The sequence below is a fragment of the Mirounga angustirostris genome, unplaced genomic scaffold (genome assembly GCF_029215605.1).
Source record: "Mirounga angustirostris isolate CCGP_5_RB_7025 unplaced genomic scaffold, mMirAng1.0.hap1 SCAF_1, whole genome shotgun sequence".
In the NCBI taxonomy this organism is placed as follows: Eukaryota; Metazoa; Chordata; class Mammalia; order Carnivora; family Phocidae; genus Mirounga; species Mirounga angustirostris.
Window position 1 is genome coordinate 57,229,959 of NW_026991709.1, and position 26,976 is coordinate 57,256,934.

Here is a 26,976-nt window from a genome sequence, read left to right on the forward strand (position 1 = left end):
TAACTTTTGAGCAGGCATGGTGCTAGAGACCAAGAATGCAAATGAATGACACAGTCCTCACCCCTGACACGCTTATACTCTAGTGACGAAGAAAGACACATAATAGATGATTTAAGGGGCGCCTGAGTGGCTCAGTCCGTTAAATGTCTGCCTTCAGCTCAGGTCATGATCCCAGGATCCTGAGATTGAGCCCCACATCGGGCTCCCTGCTCAGCGGGAAGCCTGCTTCTCCACCTCCCTCTGCCCCTCTCCCCCCCCCCTTGTGCTAGCTCTCTCTCTCTTTCTTTTGCTCTTATCTCAAATAAATAAATAAAATCTTAAAAAAAAAGATTATTTAAATGAAATGTGGTACATGCCATGATGGGGGAATGCCCAGGATATAAAGGGGGATGCCAATGGAGTGGTGGGCATTTGGGCTCTAAATGCAGCCATGCATTAGTGGAATTGAAGCCCTTCCCTCCAGCCAGGCTAGAATTCAGTTCTGACTGCTCAGCCCTTCTGCCAGTGGTATCAGGGGATAAACACTGGTTTCTCGCCAAAAGAAAAAAAAAAAAAGAAAGAAAGAAAAAACACACTTATATATATATATATATATATATATATATATATATATATATATGAATTTTGGTATATATAAAATGTGTATATGTTTATATATATGTATATATCACTTGAAAGAGGTTTTTGAATCATTAACAGAGATGATTTAAGAGTTCATAGAGGCTGTAGTATTCTTAAGAGAGATTTATAATGCATGGGAGATTTACAGTGTTAACATGTGAATCAAATACAGTTGATTGAACTTCGCTTTTATTTTCTTTTCTATAATTTCTTAAGTTAAAATATCTCTTATGATTTATAAATAATAAACACAAATGAGTCTTGATGTTTGGGCTCTCATTTATCATTGTTCACTTGTGGGTCAAGTCTATTTTCTGTTAAAGCATTTTTCTGTGATATTTATAGACTTTTTAAATGAGTTTTTCCCACTGGTGGAACACATCAGAGCTTGGATTGGCCTCAACACCACATTTTATGTCAAAAGTGTTTTCTTAAAGAGTAAGAAAAACCAGACCTTTATACTAACTGGAGAGATTTGCGAATTCAAGAGCTATTAACATTATCATGTAAGAGGATTCTTACGAGAATTCTGGTGAAACCGAAGGATGTTTGATCTTTATTTTTCTATGGGAATCCCCATGCTAGGTTCCTAGAGGAAATGTGAGCCAATTCTGTTAGGTCCTAGTAGGGATGTACTCTGCAAAAGCCACGGACTTAGAGCTATCTTTCTGCTCTGGTCCTTCACCCATGTACTTCACTTCTGTGTATCTGGGAAAACTGCGGCTGCATTCTTTCCTGCTGCAGCTCTCAAGTGGGGTTCTCCTGACAGAGTTCCCTGTGGTGCTGATGAGGCACCTCGTGAGGAAATCGAGAACCATCCTGTGTGTGTTGTTCCAAGCAGAGATGATGTGTCTTGTGAAGCCAGAGGGGGAGAGGCCAGGGACTGCACTTCTCAGAGCCACGATAGACCGGAAAATTGGCAGGATTTTCTCCTAACCCATACAGGTGGCCCACAAAGACCAGGAGGGATGAATCATTATTGCATTTAGAATTGTTTCACTAACACGGTATTGGCGTCACTAAAATGGCAAATGCCAGTAAAATTCCATGGTTTTGAGAAAATTGGACCCAACACATTTTCATTGATTTAAATGTAATAGATCTTATCATTTTGGGGGGAGTTACACAATTAACTTAAATGAACTGTTTTTTTTTGCTGCTTGTTCATAACGGATACATCAAGGACAATGGTGTAAGTATAAGCCTTCCTTCCATCAGCACTGTTTTCATAGAACTGACAACGTGAATCACGCCAACAAAGATCTTTGAGAGCAGAGTTTAAAGCAGAGAGCCCAGGAACCCAGCTCTTAAAGTTGTAATGGTTATTGGCTTTTGTACAACTTGTGAACTGTTCCTTTGTAAGCTCTAGAATGAATGAAATCTTTGTCCTTTTGTCTTCTGTTAAATGCAGGAAAGTCCAAGAAAGGTATGACAACCTCCTCGTGTGGTGTTTTTGTTTTCAGCAAATAGTGAAAGGTCATTGTTAAGTCATCTTTAAGAAATGATGGGATTTGAAACTGTAAAATAGTGGATTTTTAGCCTAAGGATCATTCCTTTTACACAAGAGAGAAAAATTGTTGCACGTTTGCTAGAAGCACAATCCTGAGTGCAGCTGCTGTTCATTCACAGGCAGCTGTAGGAGCCCCTTTGTTTTGTTTTGTTTTTTTATTACAAGGTCAGACCCTGCAGGAAACCAGAGTGCTGGGGAAGCACTGTTTTGCAAGACTCAGAATCTAGATAAAGATAAGAGTGGGCATGGTCATGTATATAGGCTAAGTGTAAAACCTGAGGTTTCTGCTTTCTAAAGGCCAGGTATAAATAAGCCTGGCTAAAGGGGAGGAGGGGAGGATTTAGGACGCTCCTACTTATTTATTCCAGTTAAGCCTATTTTAGAAGACAGACCTCGTGCAGAGTGAAGACCAGTTTGCATGACTGACTTGAGTAAATAAGATACTTATTACTGGGGCCAGGTGGCAGAGATGCAGGGTGTCAGAGGACACACTGGTTATAAAGTTTGAGGGGACTGTGCTTTGAATAATTGAATGGCATTTTATAAACCCTAGCTCTTAAAACTATCTGTTGCTGTCTGCTTGGGAAAAAGAACTGTTTTATTGCTATGAGCTCCTTTTTATTCTCCCTGTTTTCTGGCTGGCGAATATGTGTGAAAGATGTTTCTTTCCAAATGTTGTTGACTAACTGTATGCATGTATCATAAGCTTATTATTATTTTTTAACTTCTCAAATTCCTCTCCATAAACTCAGATGCAATCTAGAAATGTGAACATCCATCTCGCCTTGTTAATCTGGCGATGTGACTAACACTGTCCATGATGGCATATTTTTCTGGTCTCCTGTCATCCTTTTTGATCTTGTCTCTTTCTCCCTTTCTCCATCATTCCCCTCCTTCATTCGTGACTCCTCCTGTACCTTCATCTTCGGCTGTGGACTATGGTTAGGAAGGATGAATTTCTCAGCAGGTGAGCTATGATATGCTAACTTGTCAGAAAGACTGTTACTTTTAGCCTCTTAAACCCAGATTATAGTTTTAAGTCATCTCATTTTCTATATTAAGCCCAGTTAACCATTTCAAGTATACAACACGGGGCACCTGGGTGGCTCGGTCGGTTAAGCGTCCAACTCTTGATGTCGGCTCAGGTCATGATCCCAGGGTTGTGGGATCGAGCCCCGTGTTGGGCTTGCGCTGGGCTTGGAGTCTGCTTAGATTCTCTCCCTCTCTCTCTGCCCCACCCCCTCTCCCTCTCTTAAAATAAATAAGTAAATAAATAAAGGAGGGAAACAAAACACATTTGGGAAGATATTGGCAAAACTGTATATTCCACAATGGCACAATGGTTAAGTCACAAAGGAGTTTTCAGGCGTAACTAGCCAGAATTCATAGGTAGGCATGAATAAGAAGAAGCAATGGGCCTTGCTCGTCCTCTCTACTGGCTCTCTCCGACAGTGATGAGAGTTGAGTTAGTTTGGGTTCCTTGCATGTGCTCTGCTGAGTGGCGAGCCTCAGATACCGTCAGCGCTCACTTTACAAACCTTATAACTTCCCCTCCAATGGCCATTTCTGCCTGGATAGAAAGGCTGTAGAGCATTTACAAGGCCCTCTTTGCTTTCTAGTTGCTGACCCACTGCTGGATGTTATTCTTGCTACATAATTTAAAAACAACAACAACAAAAAACGAATAGTCTCAGGGATTGGGAAAGTCTCGTTTTTCCCAGTGCACTTACTTTGCCTCACCCCAGACAGTAGATGCATTCCACTTCCTTATTTAGCCACTGCTGAAACTGGAATTTATAGATGAGAAAATGAATTGATTCTGTGGCTCTTTAGTTCATGACATCCCCATATTAAATGAATGTGGATCCCGTGGTGTTCAGGACACCTGCGTCCCCCTCCCCAAGATAGCTGGCATCTGTTCCGGGGTTACCTAGTGGCATGAGCAGTTCTTCCTGGGCCTCCTACCAGGGTACCCCCCTCGTTTGGTCCTGCTGCTGTCCTGGGGTGTTTACGCCATCAGAAGTCTCTATACCTTTGGACAGGCAGGCCAGAGCCCGAGTCCCAAAACCAGCTCTTTGGAATCACACGGGTACAATTCCAGAACCACAGGGAAGGGGTCCAGGCTTTTATTTGTGATTGGAGAGATAACTTAATTTTTTGAAGTTGTTCAGGAGGGAGGAGGCTAAGCCAGGTGGCCACTGAGTTCACTGTGATTAGTAAAGGGTTGCCAGTCGGGAGAAATGAGCTTCTCCATGAGGTAGAATATTTCCACTCACCCTAGATCCACAGGAAACCAAAATCCTGCCCCAGGAAATATATGCTCATTAGCAGCATGCTCTTTCACTTAAATTGCCGTGAAAATCTAAGGTACTCACTCATCCTGCTGCCAGAGTGGTGGAAGGTTCTCTCAGACATAGAGCCGAACTCTGACGAATAATGGGGTGACCTGGGGGATTTATGTTCACAATCCTTAGCACATAGTCACACCGCTGGGCCTTGCGCCCACATCTGAAATTTTTGGGTCGTTTTAGTGTCCTGTCTACTTCACCTGAAGGTTGTAAGTTCATTTTCTTATTCTGCCATACTTTGGGGGGAAAAAAATCGTGGAAGATTTGAGGATCAGGACCCACCGTCTTCTCTGCTTTTCCAAGAAGGTGTTAGTGGCATTATAGGGATTCGCCTTTCCTCATGTCAGTGCCAAGGAGATAATTCTCGTATGTTTTAAATTACGTGGCTCTTTTAGGGATTTGGTTTTCGTACTAACACTAGGAAGTGTCTTCCACATAGTTGGTGCCAGTGTGGAAGATTTTTTTGCCAATAGGCTTTTTTGAAAGCATAAGGAAAGATTCATGTGTGACTTTTTCAAATAATTTCTGGTATTGTTGTTTTTTCTTTTTCTTTTGGCCCTCTCCTTTTCATAATAACTGGAAACGATTTAAAAGGAGCAATTAGTAATTCCAAAAGTTCAAGTATCAAAGGTAAATATCTGAGTAATGATTTTTTTTTTTTTTTAAGGCACAAGCTCCACGCTTATGTATTGGCTTCACTTAATGCTGTCTGTGTTAATCACTACGATTAATGGCCTTCTATCGAAAGTGTCGTGGTGTGCTCTTTTGTGTTGCATCTTCCCTTAGCTAAGCGATATGTGGCTCTTACGTGTGTATTTGTAATTTATAATTACAGCTTATATTAAGGAAACTGACTTCCCCAGAAATGCCCTCATCTGAACTAACATATTTGCACTTTGATATTTAAAACGACTCCAAATAATTTGGCATGCAAACTCCCCGTGGAACTAAAATCATTTTACAGAAACTTCTGGTTTCCGATGCTTTGTTAAAGCCTCATGGAGACTATGGACTCTGAGAAACAAACAGGGTTTTAGACGTGCCGGGGGGGTGGAGGGATGGGTTAGCCCGGTGATGGGTATTAAGGAGGGCACGTACTGTGTGGAGCACTGGGTGTTATATGAAAACAATGAATCATGGATCACCACATCAAAAACTAATGATGTATTGTATGGTGACTAACATCACATAATAAAATTAAAAAAAAAATTTTTTTAAAGCCTCATGGATGTGGCTTCTGCGTTTTAATGCAAATGCTCAGCTGACAGCTGAGGAAGCTGTTTGGAATCGCTGCCCCCCTTTCACCCTCTGGCTGCCTTTTTGACCATTTCATTACCAATTAAAAGCCTCATCAGAGATAGGGAGAGCGCAAGGAAAGAGGCGAAATTCAAATGGTCCAGTCATAAACTCTTAATGGATCTGGTAGTGAGTTTGATGAGGGAGAAAGGGATGGCAACCTACTGCTGGCTAGAGAAACGTCTTTTTAATGAGTTGAGGAACTGGTTTATCAGTACGATTCCTGCTTCCTGCGTGTGTGGCAAATAGAGAATTGAAAGGAAGAATAATTCGATTTGCGTTGCCCCAAATCAGCCACCAGCGAGCAAGCCATCCAACAACACAAAGTAAAGCCCATGACCTAAGAGGCCAGCTGACCAAGGACCAGGGTAAGGAAAAAGCCTCTTATTGATGGCACTTTTGCTGCGATTCATGTGAGTTCTGCATTTTCATATGGTTGGCTACCACCAACTAGCTGAGGGCTGACAGCTAAGGTGGAAAAAGAAGAGAGCTCTGTATACGGTAATTAGGAGGCCTGTGCGCCCAAAGGGAGGATTGTTGACTGTGAATGTTTTAAATAATTGGTGGGCAAGGAAAATTGAAAAAAAGAAGAATGAGAAAAATGTGCAGTTTGGATTTTTACCAGATCAAAAGTGTTAGTGATAATATGAGATACAAGATCCTTAAATCCTACACCTAGGTGGTCCACCTGCTGTTTTACGACCAGATCAAGTATTCCTTAATGAATACTGTTGAAGAAGTGACTGCCCTAAGACCCAGCTGTTGCTTGCCACCAGGAGTCATCTTGCTTCACTTGAACCCAGCTATTTTTAGAAGATACAAGGCCTTTAATTGTGTTTGTTTTGGTTTGGTTTTGCCTGTTTTGTTTTTGTGTATGCTGATATATTCTCAGTTGCGCTGCAATGTGGGAATGGCAAAGGAAAATGTGAGATGATCCACTGAGCAAAAAGATCACTCCTAAGACCACTTCTTTGAAACTCTTGCTTGCATGGAGCATGATGCTGTGCCTTTGATCTTCTTGGCTTCAAAACAAATTAGACCAAGGTCCAAGTTTCATAGGCAGATGTTTCGGGTTGCTGGTTTGAGTCTCAGAAGATCTAAGACTAGAAAATGAGGCATACTAACATATTTATGGCTCTTTCCTTAGGGTATAATCACCAACAGATGAGTGAAGGACAAAGGCAGAAATCTTCTGAATTTTACAACCGCACAGCATCTGAATCAAATGTCTACTTGAACAGTTTCCACTACCCCGATCACAGCTATAAGGACCAGGCCTTTGATACGTTGAGCCTAGACAGCTCCGATAGCATGGAGACCAGCATCTCCGCCTACTCACCTGACAATATCTCTAGGTAAGATGTATTCATGGTTAAGGTTTCCAGTGTAGAAAAGCACCTGCTGATTTCAAAAAGTAAAGCCATCAGTTCGGAGGGATGTATATGTACAAGCCCAAATTTCTGAGACATAAACAGCCTATGGTGCAGAAGAGGGCTGAGTGTCATGGCAGCCTTTGAAAGTAATTTCTTTGTATTTTGTGTGACTTAGCCAGCCAGACATCATATAATCCGTTTTTCACCTTTACTCTGTTTCTTTACATTTGAATTCACGTGTATACCATGCTTCAAAAGTCGTTTGCCTCTTTTGGTTGACTGCAAGCCTCATTAGGGATCCTTTTGATTGAATAAAGAAATCATTTCTGACAATACAGTAAGAATTTTGAAAGATTCCTTACACTTTTGTTTCATTAAAAGCAAGGCTTTAGCTGTTCCACATATTAAAATTTTTGTAAGGATTTAACCATTCACATTCGTGTTCGTACTTGGAGGCAAGCAAAGATGGTCTTACGGAATTACAGCTAAAGGCACATCTAAAATATAGATCTGGTCCTGGTATTCTGCCCCTTCAAAAACTACTTCCCTTTGAGTAAAGTCATGCCCTAGAGCCTGCATTCTGGATCCATCCCAACTCCCCATTCACTCTCTCCTCCTGATACCCCTCAGAGGGCTTCTTATTAATTGAGAGGGTGATGAATATGCAAATCTCTGTGCCTTTGACCATATTGGTCCCAGGTCTGGAATCAAGTAGTTTGTTCACTCATTCATTTATAGGCTCCTTCATTCCACAAATACTTATAGAGTGGTCTAGAGGCAACAGTGGGCTGGCGCTGGCTCATACTAGCTGGCAAGTGCCAAATGTGCATATTTCCACCTACGTGTGATCAGTGATGTCATGTTGGTAGTTTGAAATTGGCCATGGTGGGAGTATATACTCCACATAAATCGACATTTGCTATATATCAGGGTTTTTAATTCCCTCCAGAGAGCTGATTTACCAGCACAACACTGTCTACAGTCAATTTATCCTTCCACTTGTGTGTTCACTCAATCCATACTTACTGAGCACCGGTAGTATCTGGCATTGTAAATATCTTTACCATCTCCATCCCCCTACTCCCGTCTGAGCCTGGAGAAACTTTCCTCATTCTTCAGGCTTAAACTTAGGTTGGAAGCTCATGAAAATTTCTCCTTTAGGGCCTTTTTCTTCTGTGTTTCCATTGCACTTGATTCTTTTTTCTATTATATCACTGATCACATGACAGTGTAAAATTTTTTCTTCAGTAATTAATTGGTGAATTCCTCAATGTCAAGGAGGATGGCTAATGATCTTTTGGTTTCTACACCCAGCAGAGATCTTAGCAGATAGTAGGTATTCAGTAAGGGCTGGCTGAATAAATACCTCAGGATATAGTAAAATGGCCATATTTTCAATTTTGTTATTTTTTTAATTTTTGTTTGACCTATTTTAATTGGCTGAGAACCATTATGATTTCAACCTAAGAAACATCCAATATTCAGTAAATGTTAATTGAGCCCTTGTGTGTCCCAAATACAAATGTCTAGTTGGATCATTGTCATCAACAAACTTCCCTCTGTTGGACTGAAGCCACAGGCTGGAAGTAGGAATGCGTGTGCTCTTTGGGTGGCAATCATGCTCCTTGAGGCAGATCACAGAATGCTCTTGGTCCTGATTTACTTGCTAATCAGTGAAGTGGAAGGATTGTTTCTTGCCTACAAGACAATGGTGAATTTTAAAACATTTTGGTGGAAAATTACCGTCCTGTAAATATAATTTATTTCTTTACAAAGATTTGAATAATTTGCTCTCCCCTCACCTGCAATAAGAGAATGACAGCAAGAGAGGGAAAGTAATATCAGCAAAATGTACTTAGCTTTGGGTTATTTCATGTTTCATAAATGAAAAGAATATGAGACTCAACTGTAACCAGACATTATAGCCAGAAAATTTTAAGGGTGGGGGAAAAGGAGAAGAAGACAGATGTTATATTCTATGGCAAATAAAGTATACAGTGTATTTTCATTTTGGCATCAATGGGTGAAATATTAATATTATTGGATATATCCTATCAGAGAAGGAAAAGAGTCTCTGGGGAAAAATATTAAAGCACCAGTAAGAATTGTATTGCTGCTTGTCACATGGGGATGACCTAAATTGAAGGAGGAGATTATGTAATGATAAAGAATAGGACTTTTGGGGCGCCTGGGAAGCTTAGTCGGTTAAGTCTCCGACTCCTGGTTTTGGCTCAGATCATGATCTCCAGGTCGTGAGATCGAGCCCTGCATCAGCTCCGCCCTTGGTGGGGGAGTCTGCTTGAGATTCTCTCTCTTCCTTGGTCCTGTCCCCCCCCAAAATAAATAAATCCTAAAAAAAAGAATAAAGCTTTTTGGGGGTTGCCATTATTATGTCAGGTTAGAAGATTAGTGTTTCATGTTATTCAATATTAGCTCACTTTTTAAAAAGTTTCACACGACTGTGTCGGGGAGACCCTTGAGCGTGTGGAAGGAGTGGGCAGCGAACCATCTGGCAGTGGAAGGTTCTCTGGTGACGTCCGCTGCCCCGTGTTTGTCCGAGCCGGGCCAGCAGGTGCCAGCAGCTGACGTGCTCAGAACAGAAAGCCTAGCATGTTGAGCAGTTATTCATAAATGACAGTAAACTGACTAATCAAATGTGGTGCTTCTGAATAACAAGACACAAACAAAAGTCAGCCGCCCAGCGACTATGATAGCATGGTGACAGGAGGAATAAAAATGGGCATTAAGAGCGAGAACACAGATTCCCAGTGTGGGAGGGACACCCATGCTCCGATGGCACTTGGTACTTAGTCGTTATTTTGAAAACAGCAGACTATTCTCCCTTCTTCCCAAATAATTGTGAACATTTTATACCAATATTTCTGTGGTGAACTCTTGATAGCTTGACGTCTTATTTATATATTTTTTAAAGATTTTTATTTATTTATTTGAGACAGAGAGAGAGAGCAGGGAAGGGGCAGAAGGAGAGGGTGAAAGAATCTCAAGCAGACGCCACACTGAGCACCAAGCCCAACGTGGGGCTCGATCCCACGACCATGAGATCATGACCTGAGCCAAAACCAAGAGTCAGACGCTTAGCTGACTGAGCCACCCAGGTGCCCTGTTTATCTATTTTTGAGCAGTCTTTAGTAAAGAAATACACTCTAAGCATTTGCCTGTCTTGGCATTTTTCCACTCCCTGCCTCGTCCACCCTCCAAAAGTTGAAAGTAAATATTCCTCCCTCCAGATGGCCCCTCCACACCTCTCATATTTAGTGGTGGTGAACAGCAGGTGTGTAGAGCGGGCACAGGAAATTACTCAGAAAGGATCCACTTCGATTCTAATTACCAAGCATTACAAGTTCGGATCTGGACACTTAAGCACAGTGGCAGGGCAAGAACTGAACTTATTTTCATTTGTTTGCCTGGTTGCTTTTTCTTAAAATGGTTTCCAGAGGTAGAGAATGAGAATGATCCCAGTCAATACTCCGAATGAAGAAGACAGCGTCCCTGTGGGGCATTCCTGGCAGGTAGTTAGACATGAGCACGATCATTGTGTATCCTTAGTTCACGCAGACCTGACCCAGGGCACTAACCATCACAGATAACCAATCACCATGGTCAGAAATTACCAATAGTATTTATGTCATTGTGCTGTCCGATCCTCTAAATGTCAAAAAGCATTGAAACCAAAGTAGAAGATACCTGTAAAAGGCTTAGTATATAAGGGAGAGAGAGGGAAACAAACATTTTGCTTCTGTACCACCATCTACTTTAAAAAATTCATGCTACCCTAAGGTAAGCTTGTATCTACTATTATGATGGAAAATACTATGATAAACATTAGGCAAATGGGTAGTAAGAAACTAATGTTTGGAATGTATATTATGACAACACATCCTTAATGAGAACTTTTTGAAGTTGGGTAGAAAGAGAAAGAAAGGACTAAAACATTTTCTCTTTGTGAGATTTTTTAAAGCTATGTATTAAAATACCCTGAAATGATATGTGTATTAAAGAGGTAATTCCATGCTGAAATTCTAGTGACAGAAACTTAGTCTTGTGGTTTATTATGTCACAAGAAGCCATTTGTAGAATTTCAGAATTACACAGAGCTGTGGGTACATTGGCCCTTCGCTTTTTGTTGAGACATCATTTTTGTGTCCACCAGAAAGTTACTTGAGTCAGACAGTATGTTTGCTTTTTCAGCATCATTACTTATACCCTAACCAAACAAAAAGCTAAGAAAACAGGCTTTGGGTCATAGAAAATGGCAGCTGAGAGTCAATTCTACACAAAACCTCTCTTCTGCTGAAATTACTGACTTGGCCTAGACTGTGTAGTGTTCTGCATACTGCCTACAATGATATGTTATTATCACAATTGCTATTACTAATTTACCAAGCCCTGACCTTGTGCTCATACTTGGAGAAAATGTTGGGGGAACTTGATCCTTCATTATTGCTTAAATGCCAGCAGTGTGCATGTGGGGTGGGGAGCAAGACCGGGCACGGAGTTGAGGGCAATCTGTGGCTGAACTTGAGTCTAAGGGATGCTTTCATCTGAATTTCAGATGCTTCAGATTTCTTCATTTTAGGCAAAGGTTTGTATTCTGCTTTATACCCTAGATAGTCAACACTCAGTGTCTGCATTTTATTCTAGGGAGTTCTTTCAGAAGAGATACAAAAAACCAAAGTGATGGGGGGCGGGGGGCAGCCAACTGTCAAAGGGACCAGGTGTATGAAACCATGTGAAAAACCGTTAGGAAGGGTTGGAGGGCTTGTTGTGTTCTTGTAATATTCAAGGAGCTACTGAACAGAGAAGGGCTAGACATTTCATGAGGAGTAATAATTTGCTGAAGCTGAAAAAATACTTGAGAAGATTAATTGAAAATAAATATTCTGGGATACTGGCTCTTCATTTTTTTTTTTTTTTAAGATTTTATTTATTTATTTGAGAGAGAGAGAGAGAAGGAGCAGAAGTAGGGGCAGAGGGAGAGGGAGAAGCAGACTCCCTGCTGAACAGTGATCCCGGATGCGGGACTCAATCCCAGGACGCTGGGATCACAACCCAGGCCAAAGGCAGCTGCTTAACGGACTGAGCCACCCAGGCGCCCCCTGGCTCCATTTAATGGCAATACTGGTGCACTGATGGCCGTCTTGGAAAAGTTTTCTGTGTCTTTCTGGAGAATTTTGTTTTGCTCCAGTTAGTTTTGTTCTGTTTTGCTTTGCTTACTTATTTCTTGTATGCCATTGTTCTTTGCTTTTCTTTTTTAATTTTTTTCTGCTTTTGCCTTTGCCTATGAAGTGAATATTCTAAAAGTCCTAAAAACCTTAAATCTGCTATTTGGATTCCTTTACCCTTGCTGGAAGTTTTGTTTTTCTTTATGAATATGGTTTTTACCAAAGTTGGTCAGATGCACAAAGAAATCTTCAGTTGACAAAATAGCAGAACATGACCAAGTAGGAAAAGCCACCAAAACTAGTCATCTTTATATCGTTAATGGCCCAATGACTGAGTATCACCAGCATCCTTACAGCAATCACATGCAAGATCAGAAATGTGTGCCTGCCTTTTGAAGAAGGTCAGAAGTTAGAGCAATGGAAAGAAACACGACTCCTCTTATAATCTGGATGCGCTTGAGAAAGCAAACATGAGTGTTGTGCTCTAGGGAATGCATTATCAAGCTTATCTTCAGGGACTTCAGACTCTGCTTTTGCATGGCAGGTGCTCAGCATTTCACTTGCTGACATCAACGTCTGCCATGGATGCCATGGTATGACAAGCGTAGACTTTTCTCTACATTCCCATTGCAGCAGCCTTTGCTTTTCAGTGTAGGTGCAACCCTGATGGGACAAAAAAGTAAAAAAGGCGGTGACAGAGTATCACAGAGCAGCGGGAGTTTTGCTAAATAAAAGTGGTTTATGTGTCAAGGAAATATTAAAATCAAAAATAGCAAAAGTGGGGCTATAGAGAACAAGTAGGTGTCCGTGGGTACAAATTATTTTTTTAAACAAAATAACCAACATAGCTTTAAAGCTTTATAAAATGTAGCTCAAAAAAGTAGGTGACTTTAGGTGCCTACAGATCATGAAGACACAAGGTGGTAAATGTTAAAATGTATTTTCTATCAAATGTTTTCAGAAAAATTGAGTTCCTTTGGAGCAAAAGTTAAGATATTTATGGAAGTATTGCCAAATAAGCAAATTGAATATAACTGGCAGAAAATAAACTATAAATATTATAAAATAAATGGAAAACACCCTGAAAAATTCCAAAAAATGAACAGAAATATTTAAAGACAGATAACTATTTGAAAACTTGCCCCCAGGATGTGCCCAAATTACAGATATATGAAAAACCATGGACTGAAAATATTTGTTTCTAACCACGTTATTTCCAACCAGTTCATCCAGATAGGTTTCATGCAGCTCAAGGTCATACTTAGTTAGGCCAGTGAATAGAAGCTGTAGGAAGATAGATTTTGATTCAACTTAAGTATCAACATTCTAACAATGTTATCCAAACAATGAAGGAATGGATACAGTAAGTTTTCTGTAGCTAACAATGCTCAGGCACAAACTAAATGAAAAAGGAGTATGTTCTAGAAAGAACTGAAGGACAGATGGGGGTTAGACTATCGGTGAGTGCTTTTTTTTTTTTTTTAAATTCATGAGTTTTTAAGACCTGAGACTTAGTGAAATCAAATTATTTATTTCCAAATCATTAGGAAGCATAAGACATATATACCTGATGTCACAGACAACACTCTCGATTATAAACACCATACTGTGCGATTATAGGGCCTGATGTTTGTCTTTGGCTTTCTCAGTTGAGCTGACGAAGTGTGCCACTTAGCATCTATGACCTTGACTGTTCTCAATAAAGAGGAATTCCTGCAAAAAAATTAAAGATTTTTTTCTTTAATTCTTACTGGTTGAAGAGAACAGAACTTACCCTTTTTTACCTCCCCCAACAGTTCATGGAAATGAACTGTTCTCTCTTTATCAGGAGAACACACCTGGCTAAAAATTGGCCCAAAGTAGCCCTGCAAAGTACAGAGATTAGTTAAGCTTCCAAGGAGACAACAGTCCTAAGGCTGTCCCTTTCCTGGATGGATGCACTTTGTAATAGGGCAGGAAATACTGATTTTTTTTTTCTAAAAGACAATTTTTTAGAGCTGTTTTAGGTTCACAGCAAAATTGAAAGGAAGGTACAGAGAGTTTCCATATACCCCCTGTCCCCACACATGCACAGCCTCCCCCATTATCAACATCCCCCACCAAAGTGGTGCATTTGTTACAGTTGATGAACCCATATTGACACCCAAAGTCCATAGTTTACAATTGGGTTCATTTTTGATGTTGTGCATTCTGTGGGTTTGGACAAATGTATAACTTCATATACCCATCATTATAGTATCATACAGAGGGTTTTCATTGCCCTGAAAATCCTCTGTGCTCTGCATATTCATCCTTCCCTCCCTCCCACCCCCCACTTCAAACTACTGGCCACCACTAATCTTTTTACTGTCTCCGTGGTTTTGCCTTTTCCAGAATGTCATCAAGTTGGAGTCATACAGTATTTAGCCTATTCAGATTGGCTTCTTTTACTTAGTAATATGCATTTAAGCTTCCTTCATGTCTCTTTATGCCTTGATAGTTCATTTCTTTTTAGTGCTAAATAATATTCCATTGTCTGGAAATACTACAGTTATTTCATTTACCTACTAAAGGATATCTTGGTTGCTTCCAAATTCTGGCAATTAGGAATAAAGCTGCTATAAAACTGCTGCTACTGATTTTAAGATAAACCATATGTACTGTGTTACTGTGGTAATTTATCTCTGTAAAGGAATTTAGCCCTATGTTTGAAACATCCTAGGTTTGAGTTGATCAACAATATAATTTGGGGGGGGGGGCGCGCCTGGGTGGCTCAGTCATTAAGTGTCTGCCTTCGGCTCAGGTCATGATCCCAGGGTCCTGGGATCGAGCCCCGCATAGGGCTCCCTGCTCCGCGGGAAGCCTGCTTCTCCCTCTCCTGCTCCCCCTGCTTGTGTTCCCTCTCTCGCTGTGTCTCTCTCTGTCAAATAAATAAATAAAATCTTTAAAATATATATATATATAATTTGGGGAGACTATACTAAGAATTATCCTTTTCATTTTCATATGAATTCATTTTTATATGAATGCATCTGACATGAATCCCTATTGTGTGCCGGACTATGGAAGATACAAGAACAAAAGTCTCTCTGTCCCCAGGAGAGTCTAGAAAACAAAAATATATTAAATGGCTATACAAGTCTACTTGCACAGGAAATAACATTGGTTCTCTATGGCTAGAACATCAGAGTAAAGAAGTTTTGACCTAGGTCATGCCCTTTTTTCCAGAACACCCCAATGAAATGTAAGAGAAAAATAACATTTTTGGTTAGTGTTAAACATTTCCATGTCCTTTTCTTTCTCTTTTCATTACTTAGCCTAACTGTTCTTGCAGCTTTTATTCCTTTTGGTTTTTTCCTTCACTTATTTGCATGATGTCTTTCAAGATGCATTTCTCTTGAGGCTCTTGATTCCCTTCATGGGGGTTCCTCATCAGTATGGTAGATGAGTATTATTGACAAAAGTAGCCACCATCCTTCTGTTGCACCTTTAAGAGAAGGTTGTTTTTTTTTTTTTTTTTTAAACCGGCATCATCATGTAAGAAATAAAATGTCCACGTGTGTGTGTGTATATATATATATATTTTATACATATCTCTATACATAATGTGGGGCTCAAACCTATGACCTGGAGATCAAGAGTCACATGCTCTTCTAACTGAGCCAGCCAGGCACCCCCTAAAATGTCCACTTGTATAAAGGCACAGCAAAAAAGCAACTGGGGACACATTTCCAAACCAAATAAAGTGACTTTAAACCATAGGTGTCATCTACATAGAACTTTGGTGATAGTCTTATTGGCCTGATATCTCTGAACAATTAAAGTAACAGGAAAGCCTCCCACGGTCCATAATTTTTAGACTCTGGAAAAAGCATTTTGAGAACACACTTTTTGTAAGACTTATTTTGGGTTTATTTATTTATGAGTAAAGCATTCTACTTTGGTATTTCTTCCTTGCCTATATTTTGTCTCGTAAACTGAGGTAAGTCAATGTCACCTACAATTTTCAGAGCTGAATTGCCTGGTCTGTTCAGGCCAATGACTCTCCTAAGTAACATACTTTAAATGACATTGGATTGTGTCATGCACCTTCCCGGAAGCTGTGCATGTGCGTGCGTGTCTACGTATGCGTATGTATTTCAAGAGACATCAATCCCAAGCAATATTCTTGAAAGGCCTTTGTGTTCTTTTCAGTGCCAGCACTTCAAATATTGCCAGAATAGAAGAAATGGAGAGACTTTTGAAGCAGGCTCATGCAGAAAAGACCCGACTGCTTGAATCCAGGGTAGGCATAATGTCTTTATGCCAGAGGTCAGTGAGGCAATGGTTCATCTTGCCTGCACGGGACAGGAAACTGTCCTTGGGCCTTGAGAAGCAATATAATCTTGGGAGTAGTCAACCTTTTTGGCCTCGTTTTTTTTTTTTTTATCTGAAAAGTAAGGGTGCTGGAGAGGATTTCTAAGCCTCCTTACTGCACTACAATTTTTTGTAATTTAAAATATGTATAGTGTCAACGTCGACCGAAATCAGTGCTTTGTATGGTATTTTCCCTTTGATGGCCACTTTGTTTGCCTGCCAAGGAACCGGGAGGAATGTCATATCTTTATGGACTCTCCCTTCCTTGCCAGCTTGTGTGAACTGTGCTATTGTAATACTTAAAATCCCACGTTATTGTGACTGTATTTCAAGCCAGAATCTGAACTTCCTTAGGAATCCCCGCAAATGCCTTTGCATCCTGCCTTAAAGGGCCCCTCCTTTCCTCTTCTGATTTCCCCATGAGCTTCCTCTGCAACCAACCTTCTTCTTCAGCCAGGAAGCCACAGAGCAACAAAGGAACTGGAAGGACCAGGACCAATGGCCTTCGGTTAGAAGATGGCCCACAGAAAAGAGGACTAAATGCCATGACTAGTGTTGGGTGACGATTTGTGATCCTTTTTATTAAAAGTGGGAGAGTGGTCCCACTTTTCAGTCATCTGTATGAAATGACTGAATACCACAAGCTGGGTTTTCACTTAATATTCAATTGTTAATTAAATGTGGTGGTTGCCTTTCTGTGTGGAATGATTTTGAAAACTACGTGAGAGGTGATTTTAGTCTAGGTGGTCTATTGGATGAGCCCAGGCTATACAACCAGCAATTATCTAGTGAGAATTTTCTTTGCCCTTAGTTGGAATCATTCAAGTGTGACCAGCATGTCTTAAAATTTGTTCTGCATAATGATATTTAGGAACGGGAAATGGAAGCCAAGAAACGAGCTCTGGAAGAAGAAAAACGACGGCGAGAACTCCTGGAAAAACGATTGCAGGAGGAAACTAGCCAGCGGCAGAAGTTAATCGAAAAGGAAGTAAAAATCAGGGAGAAACAAAGGGCACAGGTTGGTGGAACAATCTGGATGGATTAGAATAGGTCGCCCCCTGGTGGTCATTCTTTAGAAGACGGTTGTGCTTGTCAGGATGCCTTTCTGGGCACCTCCTGTCCGCAGCCCTTGACATGTGACTGCTAAGAGACCGGTAGGGGTTCAGAGACCAAAAAATGTATGTTTATCTCAAAACTCATTGGGACCTACTAACCAAATGACACTTTTCTCTAGTCATGCGTCGAACATTTTTATGGGAGAGGCATTTTTCTTCTACCCATTTTTTGCGGTATATTTAAAAGGAGCCTGTTTTTCTGAGCAGCTTTGAAAAACGCAGGTGGACTTGCTACTGAAAACAAATACAAGACCCAAACTAAAACCTCTGGTTGAGGAAGAGAAGAGGTTCTATGAAGCCATTTTTGGAAGCAAACACTCCAGAACAAAATAATTTTGCCAACCCAATTTTTTTGGTAGTGTTAGTGGGTTTTTTGTTTTCGTTTGGTTTTCTAACCACTGTATTGTCACACGTCCCCTTTGCTACAGCCGTCCACACATACGTGTGCAAGATTACTGAACTCAAGCAAAGCTCAGGAAAGCCACACATTTCCTTTAACTTCCTCTCTTGCTTATCATAGAGTTTAATTCTCTGTCACTAAACCTGCCTACATAATATATGTTTGCTGAGGAACTAAAATAAAATTTCATACAGTACCACTTAACGCAGGGTTCAAATCCATTTTGCCAAGGTTTACTAGACTTCATAAAAGGTGCCATTTCCCTTATTCTTTATGGTTGCTGGCAGTTTGATAGCATAGCGGTGAGAGACTATCTTGAAGACTCTGTGTGCTTTGAGGTATCAGTGTCTGTGACATCTGTCTCAAGTCAAATACCACCGAATCAAAGGCAAAACACTGAAGGAAAAATACAAAGGAAAATGTGTTCATTTTATTTCGTTATGTCCACCCTCTTCCAAATTATGATTTGCAGGGAGGTCATCCATGCCTGTTTGGTATTTGAAGCCAAACCAGAAAGCATAATTTTATTTTAATCCTAATTATAAGGTTTGCCTCTAAGTATATATTTAGGTCATTTTCCCCAGGGCAGAGGGGTGGGGTTATTTAACAGAATAAACTAAAGCACCACTTTAGAAATATGACCCATGGCGATACGTGCTTCTTAGATTAGATGAACCTTTCCTCTAGCCATAGTAAAATAAAAGACATCTTTGTACATCTTGTCCATATCTGCTCATTGGGCAGTTCATTGAGTATGGCTTTGATTCTACTTCTTACCTTATTTTAGCTTTCACTTTTCAAAGCATACATCTCTGCCTTTGATTTCTATCAGAAAGTGTGGGGAGCTGATGTGTATAACTTTGGGTGGGGGGTGTACTTACTAAAGAATGTTCACCAGTCAGGTCGTGTCTGAGATTATTTGAGAACTGATGTTAGGTTGTATAGGGAGAAGTCCGGGGAACTTCACAGGAGAAGAGTCTTCATTTGTAGGAGGCAGCCCAGGGAACTTCATGCCTCATATGATTCTCTGTTTTTAAGTGCTAAGTACCTCTTATAAAGCTAAGGTTAATGGCATTTTCCCATTTTCTCGTCTGTCCATTTCAAGGAGTAGAATCTATTCCCCTGAGTTTATCCGTCCCCCCACCCCCACATATCGTAGCATCCTTCTTAAAATACTAAGCACTCTTTTAAACTCCAAAGGATAATGTTTATCTTAAGTTCTCATAATCACATGGACATTTTAACGCTTAGGCTTTTCAGTTCATGTCCACTCCTAAACATCTGTGACCTGAAACGAAATGATTAATTAGCTATATATGACATGGGTTTGTGCTTTTCCAGGCTCGACCTCTGACACGCTATCTGCCTGTCCGGAAGGAAGACTTCGATTTGCGAAGCCATGTAGAGACTGCTGGCCACAATATCGATACCTGTTACCACGTGTCGATCACAGAGAAGACCTGCCGAGGATTCCTTATCAAAATGGGTGGAAAAATTAAAACTTGGAAAAAACGATGGTTCGTTTTTGATCGGAACAAGCGCACATTCTCTTATTATGCAGGTGAGTGAGAAAAAAAAACCCTAAGTGATATATTCAAATCAGGAACTCTCTGTTAAAGAGCAAAAACATCAGGATGAATGGGTTGATTGGTAAGTAATAGAATTAATGGCAGTCTTAGCTTTGCAGGTATGTATTATTTTATATTCAGGTTATATAGTCCCCCTGATATGAATTTCATCTCTAAAAATAATAAAAACTATGTTATTTAAAAAGTGTGAATTCGTGGGGCACCTGGGTGGCTCAGTCGGTTAAGCGTCTGCCTTCGGCTCAGGTCATGGTCCCAGGGTCCTGGGATCGAGTCCTGCATCGGGCTCCCTGCTCGGCAGGGAGCCTGCTTCTCCCTCTGCCTGCTGCCCCCCCTGCTTGTGCGCGCTCTCTCTCTGACAAATAAATAAATAAAAATCTTTAAAAAAAAAAGTGTGAATTCATCTCTTCTAGTTCTGAAATAAGCTGAAGTCCAAATAAGTAGTAAATGGAATTTTTCTTTTTAGACCAAAATACTGACTTTTAAACCATGAGGCCAGAAAAAAGGTTTCTATTTATTTATTTATGGTCATCTGCCCTATTTAAGTCACACACAATTAGGCAGCCTTGGCTGACAGTCACTCAGCTAGAGTTTATAAAGTAGAAGTTTATTGAAGCAGAGGGTAAAGCTCATCAGTGAATAAGTGAACAAGTAAGTATTTATTAAGTGACTGAAATCTTTTTGGATTCTTTAAATGATGGATTATGAGAAACGTACCCTACTGAATCTTCTGAAAATACCGGAATGTGGATGTAACTGCTGTACTTATTAAGAAGTCTCCTGGATCACATTGGAAACACGTCCATTGTCAGCACAGCTGGAGTTCTGCTCTCTTCAACAACTGAAGAAAAGTGGCATCATGCCAGAGCTTGTGAAGAGACCCGTCTCTGTGGTGACGGTGCCAGCGTTGATGAGCACTATCAGAAATTGTTACATTGATGTCATAAATAAGGAACTGTCCAATCCCTCCATCTATAGTGTGAGGCCAGGATACGCTTATGAAGAGAAGTGCGAGTGACTGAGAAGCATGTGAAAGAGGGGAAACACGGGCTGTGGGGCCCCAGAGTTGGGGTGAGGAGGGGGCAGGGGCTCATACTTTCAGTTAGGGGCTCTCTGGTGGGGCTCCAGTTAATGCAGGAGCTAGCAGCCTGAAGCAAATGGCCTAACCCTCAGGAATTCCCCGCTTGCCTCTCTCGGGCTTTCTGATATCAGGTTTAATGAGAATCCAGAGATGTTCTCTTCAGTTAGTACAACAGAAAAGATGCTAGTTTAATGAGAAATGCCAATTTAGTGTCTGCAAAATCCATAAACAAACCTTTGTGCTGTGCTAGTCTCCACAGACAATCTCACCCAGAATTTTCCAAAACTAAAATTTTAATTATCCATTTCAGACAAAACAGCTTCACTCTTCTCTGCTTCTCTTCTCCTTGCTTCTTTTGTCAGCCCGGTCAGTTGCTCAGTTCCCCTTCCTTCTGACCCATGTCAGAACCTATGCTCCTTCTGACCATGTAAATGCATTTTTCCAAATTCAAACTTCTTGGTGATCGGTTTTTGATTTTTTGTTAAGGACCAAAAACATTTTGGTATATGAATGATTACTAAGAACTGTAATACATAACACAGGCGAAAATTATATTTCATTCGGGTCTTTATTTTTATTTTTTTAAAGCTTTTATTTATTTATTTGAGAGCGAATGCAAGAGACAGAGCACAAGCAGGAGGGTGGGTCAGGGAGAAAGAGAAGCAGACTCCCTGCTGAGCGGGAGCCCCACACAGGACTCAATCCCAGGACCCTGGGATCATGACCTCAGCTGAAGGCAGATGCTTAACTGACTGAGCCATCCAGGCGCCCCTCATTCAGGTTTTTAATATTTACATATTATATAACTGGCCAGTGAGTCCTAGTTTGACAAATGGCTCTGTTTATAGCCCTCATTAGTTTGTCGGCTCGCCTCACCCCCACCCCCACTCTCCCCAAACATCACCAAGTGCAGGAATAGATCAGTCCACAGGAAGCCATACAGATCGCAGTTCAGGCTGGACTGGACCCCCCAGGTGCTGTACCCCTTCAGCCGGCACGGAGGTAGATGGACACCATGTTTGTGAAGGAGCTGTCACCATGAGCGCTGACAGAGTCCTAAGTCCCTGTGCTTATCATGCCCTTGGCCTCTATATTAACTGAGTACCCTTAGAAGAGTCTCTAAAGAAAACTGAGACCCAGAAAATATATCTGTAAATTGATGGGATAATGCTATGGAAACTGAATGAATAGCTTTCTCGTGTCAGTTTACAATAGCATTATTGATTCTCTTAGTTCACCATGTCCTTGTCAGGCCAGTATTTTTTTAGAGCTCTTTCTCATATAGGAAGAGCCCTACAAACAAAAGTTTCGTTCCCCAGTTTTCTGCCTCCTTGAGACACTGATAAGAGTTACTTTTATCTCCAGATTTTATTTCACATCTGTTTTCAGAAAATGAAGTATTGCTGTATTCCCATTAATAGTGCAGAATCCTTCCCCGTGAGTATTTGAGATATACACTGACCTCTTTCACAGAAACTGATGGAAACCCACTGACTGTGGCATGAATTAAAGCAGTGTTTCCCGAGGAAGAGCAAAATGAACAAACACATACAAATATGGTCCATGGTCAAACATGGTCAAATAAGTTAGGGAAGGGGTGCCTGAGTGGCTCAGTTGGATGGACGGCTGCCTTCGGCTCAGGTCATGATCCCAGGGTCCTGGGATCGAGCCCCCACATCGGGCGCTCTGTTCAGCGGGGAGCCTGCTTCTCCCTTCCCCCCACTTGTGCTCTATCTCTCGCTATCTCTCTCTCTCTCTCAATAAATAGATTAAATCTTTGAAAAGAAATAAATTAGGGAAATGCTGAGTTAAATGTACTACAACAGCTTTGTATTTTCCACTGAACTTCTCAGGGCTGTTGTTTTTCAGACTAGCTTTTCATTGCTGAGAAAAGAAACATTTATGAATAAAATTCTTTTTTTTTTAAAAAAGATTTTATTTATTTATTTGAGAGAGAGAATGAGACAGCACGAGAGGGAGGAGGGTCAGAGGGAGAAGCAGACCCCCCGCCGAGCAGGGAGCCCGATGCGGGACTCGATTCCGGGACTCAATCCCGGGACTCCAGGATCATGACCTGAGCCGAAGGCAGTCGCTTAACCAACTGAGCCACCCAGGCGCCCTGAATAAAATTCTTAAAAATAGAACAGAAGTCTATATAATGAAAGTCTCTTTCACGTCACAAAAGTTCTGACCTTTTCTCCATTTATATATATGTTTCAGTATAGATATGTATTCTTTTTTAATACAGTTGGGACCAAATTATTCACTCTGTTCATAACTTGGTTCACATAACAGTATTTCAATATTTTTCTCTGATGAGCACACGCAGATCTAGTCTTGAATTTCAGTGGCTGTGTGGATTCCACTGTATGGCTGGTCTCTAATTGAATCAGTCCCTTGTTAAATTCAAGCAGATTTTTTGCAGCCTTTTGCCGTAACAAACACAAATCCATGTGCACGTGCATGAGTAGCTCTGACACAATAAGGTTTGAGGAGTGGAACTGCTGAGTGAGAGGACTGTTTGCAGTTTTCCCAAACTGCCCTCCCAAAGCTTTCTTATTTGCACTTCCACCAGCAGCATAGGATAGTCTCTTTCTTTGCAGCCTCTTTCATGCTTTTTTAAAATTCTTGAGTATGCTCTCATGCATTTATGATCTTTGCTGAGCGTAAGTTACAAAATATTTCAAGAACTTCTTAGATCACAGAGGGATGCTGTTTGGTTGATGGTTTGGTTGGTTGTTTTTGTTTCATTTTACGTTTTTTTGTTGTTTATTTTTTATGGCAAATTTGATGAAATCTTAGAAACCGTTTGGAAAATGCTGCATTGAAAGGACGTTAAATTATTGACTTTGAAGCTCTGTTGGGAACAGGAGAAAAAGCATGCTGGACAAGAAATTCATAGGAAAAGAATATAAGTAGAATATTATTTTAAATTACGTCCAAAAAACACCCTTCTTACAAATTTCATTACAACAGCTCTACATACTGATGTTTCCGGGGCAACCACTGTTCTGGAGAATGTGAAGAGATAATTTGTATCAGTGTCAGTGGTGTTTATACTTTGTGTGCTAACTTGACTGTCAGGAGTTCCGGGTTGTCTTGGCTGCAGATTTGCGGGAGAGCCTTGGGCAAAGTCAATTAGTCCCCGAGGGTTGGGCTGATTATTCCTTTTTGTGTGTTTGCTTTGTTTGTTTCAGTATAGAACTGGGCTAATGCCTTCACCTAAATTATCCAAATTAATCTTAGGTAATTTAAAAACTAGATAAATATTTTAATAACTATACTGAAATTACAATGTTTCCAGTCCATCAGTGGTGATAAAGTATTTTAACACTATTTATTATTGCAGACAAGCATGAAGCTAAATTAAAAGGAGTAATATACTTCCAAGCCATTGAAGAAGTGTATTATGATCACCTCAAGAACGCTAATAAGGTAAACACTGATTTTCAGATTTCTGTCCTTTGAATGCATAATTAAATTGGGAAAAAGATGTTTTTTGAACTCCAAGCAATTTAGATTTGTTGTTCTGACATAACTGATTGATATAATCATAATGGTTCTAGAAAAGCGAACATAGAAGTAATTAATGCAGCTGATCTTTTGTGGGGGAAAAAAGTCATGGTGAAGTGAGAAAATCTTCTGGTCATATTAATTTAGAAGATCCTGTTAAGTGACTTTTTGTGAGGTTCTAAGAAGGAGCTACTCCTTGGTTATAAGGAGGAATCTTAGTAAGGCTAAGAATAAGAGCTGTCACTTACCGAGCACCCACTATCAGCTAGGTACCCGGCTAGAGCTTTACCTACAAAGTAGCTGCTAAGAAGATTGATTGGTGAGCTCTCTGTGTGGTATTTCTTGTCCAGAAAGTTTGGAAAGACAGTTGATCTTGAGAAAGGTGTTGGAGGTGGGGCTACAGGTTATACTAGAGCAGTAGTAAAACCAATTTAGAGTTCTATAAATTAGAACTTTTAAAGAGGAAGAAGCCCTCACATATGTCTGTGTCATTTAATTTCAGGATGTTTGTTTTACATTCTTTTCCTCTTTTGATTTTTAGAGTCCTAATCCATTACTCACCTTTAGTGTCAAGACGCACGACAGAATCTACTATATGGTTGCGCCGTCGCCGGAAGCCATGCGCATCTGGATGGATGTTATAGTCACTGGGGCAGAAGGTTACACGCACTTCTTGTTGTAGTGAATAACAGTCTACTTCAGGGCTGACTGCAATAATCTCTTACAAGAATGAAGCCATACTCAATCCCAGATGGAAAGACCCAACAGACCCATCCCTCTCACTGTGTATACTCAGAACTCCTTTTATATTAATAGAAAGTCATTTATAAAAGAGAAAAAAGGGGTTTAGATTCAAAGCTGGATGATAAATAGCGAAAGGATTGAAGCACCTATGAGAAAAAAAAAACACTGTTTTGGTAAATAGCATCACTTATAGGAATATTTCTTATAAACTGTTTTTATTGATTGTTTACTTTGGTGAAATAAACGGAATGGTTTACAAAATGTATGTACTTGGAAATATGAAATTATTTTAGCACCCCAGTTATTGGCATTGACATTATTGGTTATCAACTGGTATTTTAAAAAGCATTTTGCTGAAGGTTATTTTATAAATAGAAGCAAATAAGGGTTTGGAGGGGAATATATTTTAGGAGGAGTTTTGCCCTAATTATTAAGTACTGCACCTAAACCAAAGACTTGATATGACTTCTGTTTAACAGTGGTAGTTTCAGGTGACGAACCGCATTTAGTGTTACTCTACATTTTAAAATGGTACTTTGATGCCATCAACTGTCTAGAAAGTTGACTCTGAACAGTTACCACTGGTATAAGCTACTGTACATAGAAAGCAAATCACTTTTTGTAAAAGAAGAAAAAACAAAAAGTTGTGTTTTAGATAGAAGCCGTCTTATTAGACATTCTGTCTCTTTGAGCAATTTAAAATAAGGAGAAGATTTCATATTTTGCTAAAGATTCCTCCATTCCTGGTGCTGAGAATAAAGGTAGCCAGCAGCCGATTTCCTGTAGATTGTCTGTTTCCTCTTTTTTGTAGAACACACCTGTTAAATGCAGCCTCACGTGCCATAACGATGAAATCAGAGCTCTGTTTTCACCAAAGAACAGACCAATTAAAATACTTATTTACAGAAGTAGCATAGTTCTATAAAAAGGAAAATGAACTTTGACTTAATGTTCTTTGTAATGTACTATTTTATTATGTATTTCTTTACATTTAGCCTTTGTTTTTTAGAGTTAAATTAATTTTTGTTGAATGAAATGACTTCAGGCAAGTCTCTTTTATAACAGTTTTTCAAATGACTTTATCCTGGTTTGTCATGTGTGTATTTGCAAGTATAAACATACTCTTTCCTAAAAGTTGGCAAATGAATAGAAGTAGGAAATAATGGCTTTGCTTACTAGGACAGGGTGAAATGATTAGATTGGAAGTGTCCGTAAAATCTTTGTCAGGCCTGACGGGGTACAATTTTTAAAACTTTGCAGTGTGGTTTGTATACATGTATACATGTTGCCAATAATAAGATTTTGCAACTGGATAACACATGATTTTACTTGAACAGTGGAGGACAAAGTCACGATTGCAAAAGACATTTTTATAATATGTTTTTTCAGAGATTACCCCAAACCCGTAATGATCTAAAAGAGTGAAATGCAATTGCTAAAATTTTGTTGGTTAATGTAAAGATGTAACTTGTCTGTACTGTACTTTATAGGATTATAAAGATATTCTAATCAGCATTATATTTTGCATGATGTAGTAAACCTTTTAAAATGTGTGTTAAAATATGTTGAATATGGATTAAAATGTTGACCAGATTTCACATTTGAAAATAAACTCATCTCTCATTAGGAGGTTACCTATTGGTGACATGGCAGGGGATGGATTAATCAGCAAAAGTCAATTGTGAATCTCCACAAAAGTTGTTGTGTGCTAACATTATGATTTGTAGTTTTATAAATTGAAGTAATTCTAAGTCTCTCTGGTCACATTCCTGTTGCTAACAAAGTGAGATAACCCCTGACAAATCTGACATCTTACTGTCTTTTTACAAAGATGCAGTTATTACTGGGGATTGCAAGGACTGTGCTTATTT

The 26,976-nt window shown here is 40.0% G+C and overlaps 1 protein-coding gene across 17 annotated transcripts in view; it reads left to right on the forward strand.

Moving 5' to 3' along the window:
- The window catches only part of PHLDB2 (pleckstrin homology like domain family B member 2), a 107,951-nt gene extending 81,095 nt beyond the window's left edge, over positions 1–26,856 (forward strand). For 10 of the 17 annotated variants that reach the window (XM_064588493.1, XM_064588454.1, XM_064588558.1 and 7 more), the window contains 8 exons: positions 3,078–3,098; positions 5,074–5,109; positions 6,923–7,130; positions 16,505–16,595; positions 17,538–17,684; positions 19,523–19,742; positions 24,198–24,283; positions 24,903–26,856. In XM_064588493.1, the coding sequence (XP_064444563.1) occupies positions 3,078–3,098; positions 5,074–5,109; positions 6,923–7,130; positions 16,505–16,595; positions 17,538–17,684; positions 19,523–19,742; positions 24,198–24,283; positions 24,903–25,043 (950 nt within the window). In that variant the 3' untranslated portion in view covers positions 25,044–26,856. Of the gene's footprint in view, positions 1–3,077; positions 3,099–5,073; positions 5,110–6,922; positions 7,131–16,504; positions 16,596–17,537; positions 17,685–19,522; positions 19,743–23,650; positions 23,744–24,197; positions 24,284–24,902 lie in introns of those variants that run through there. The other 7 variants (XM_064588391.1, XM_045902836.2, XM_054504167.2 and 4 more) reach the window with 3 other exon arrangements.
- The last annotated feature ends 120 nt before the right edge of the window (positions 26,857–26,976 follow it).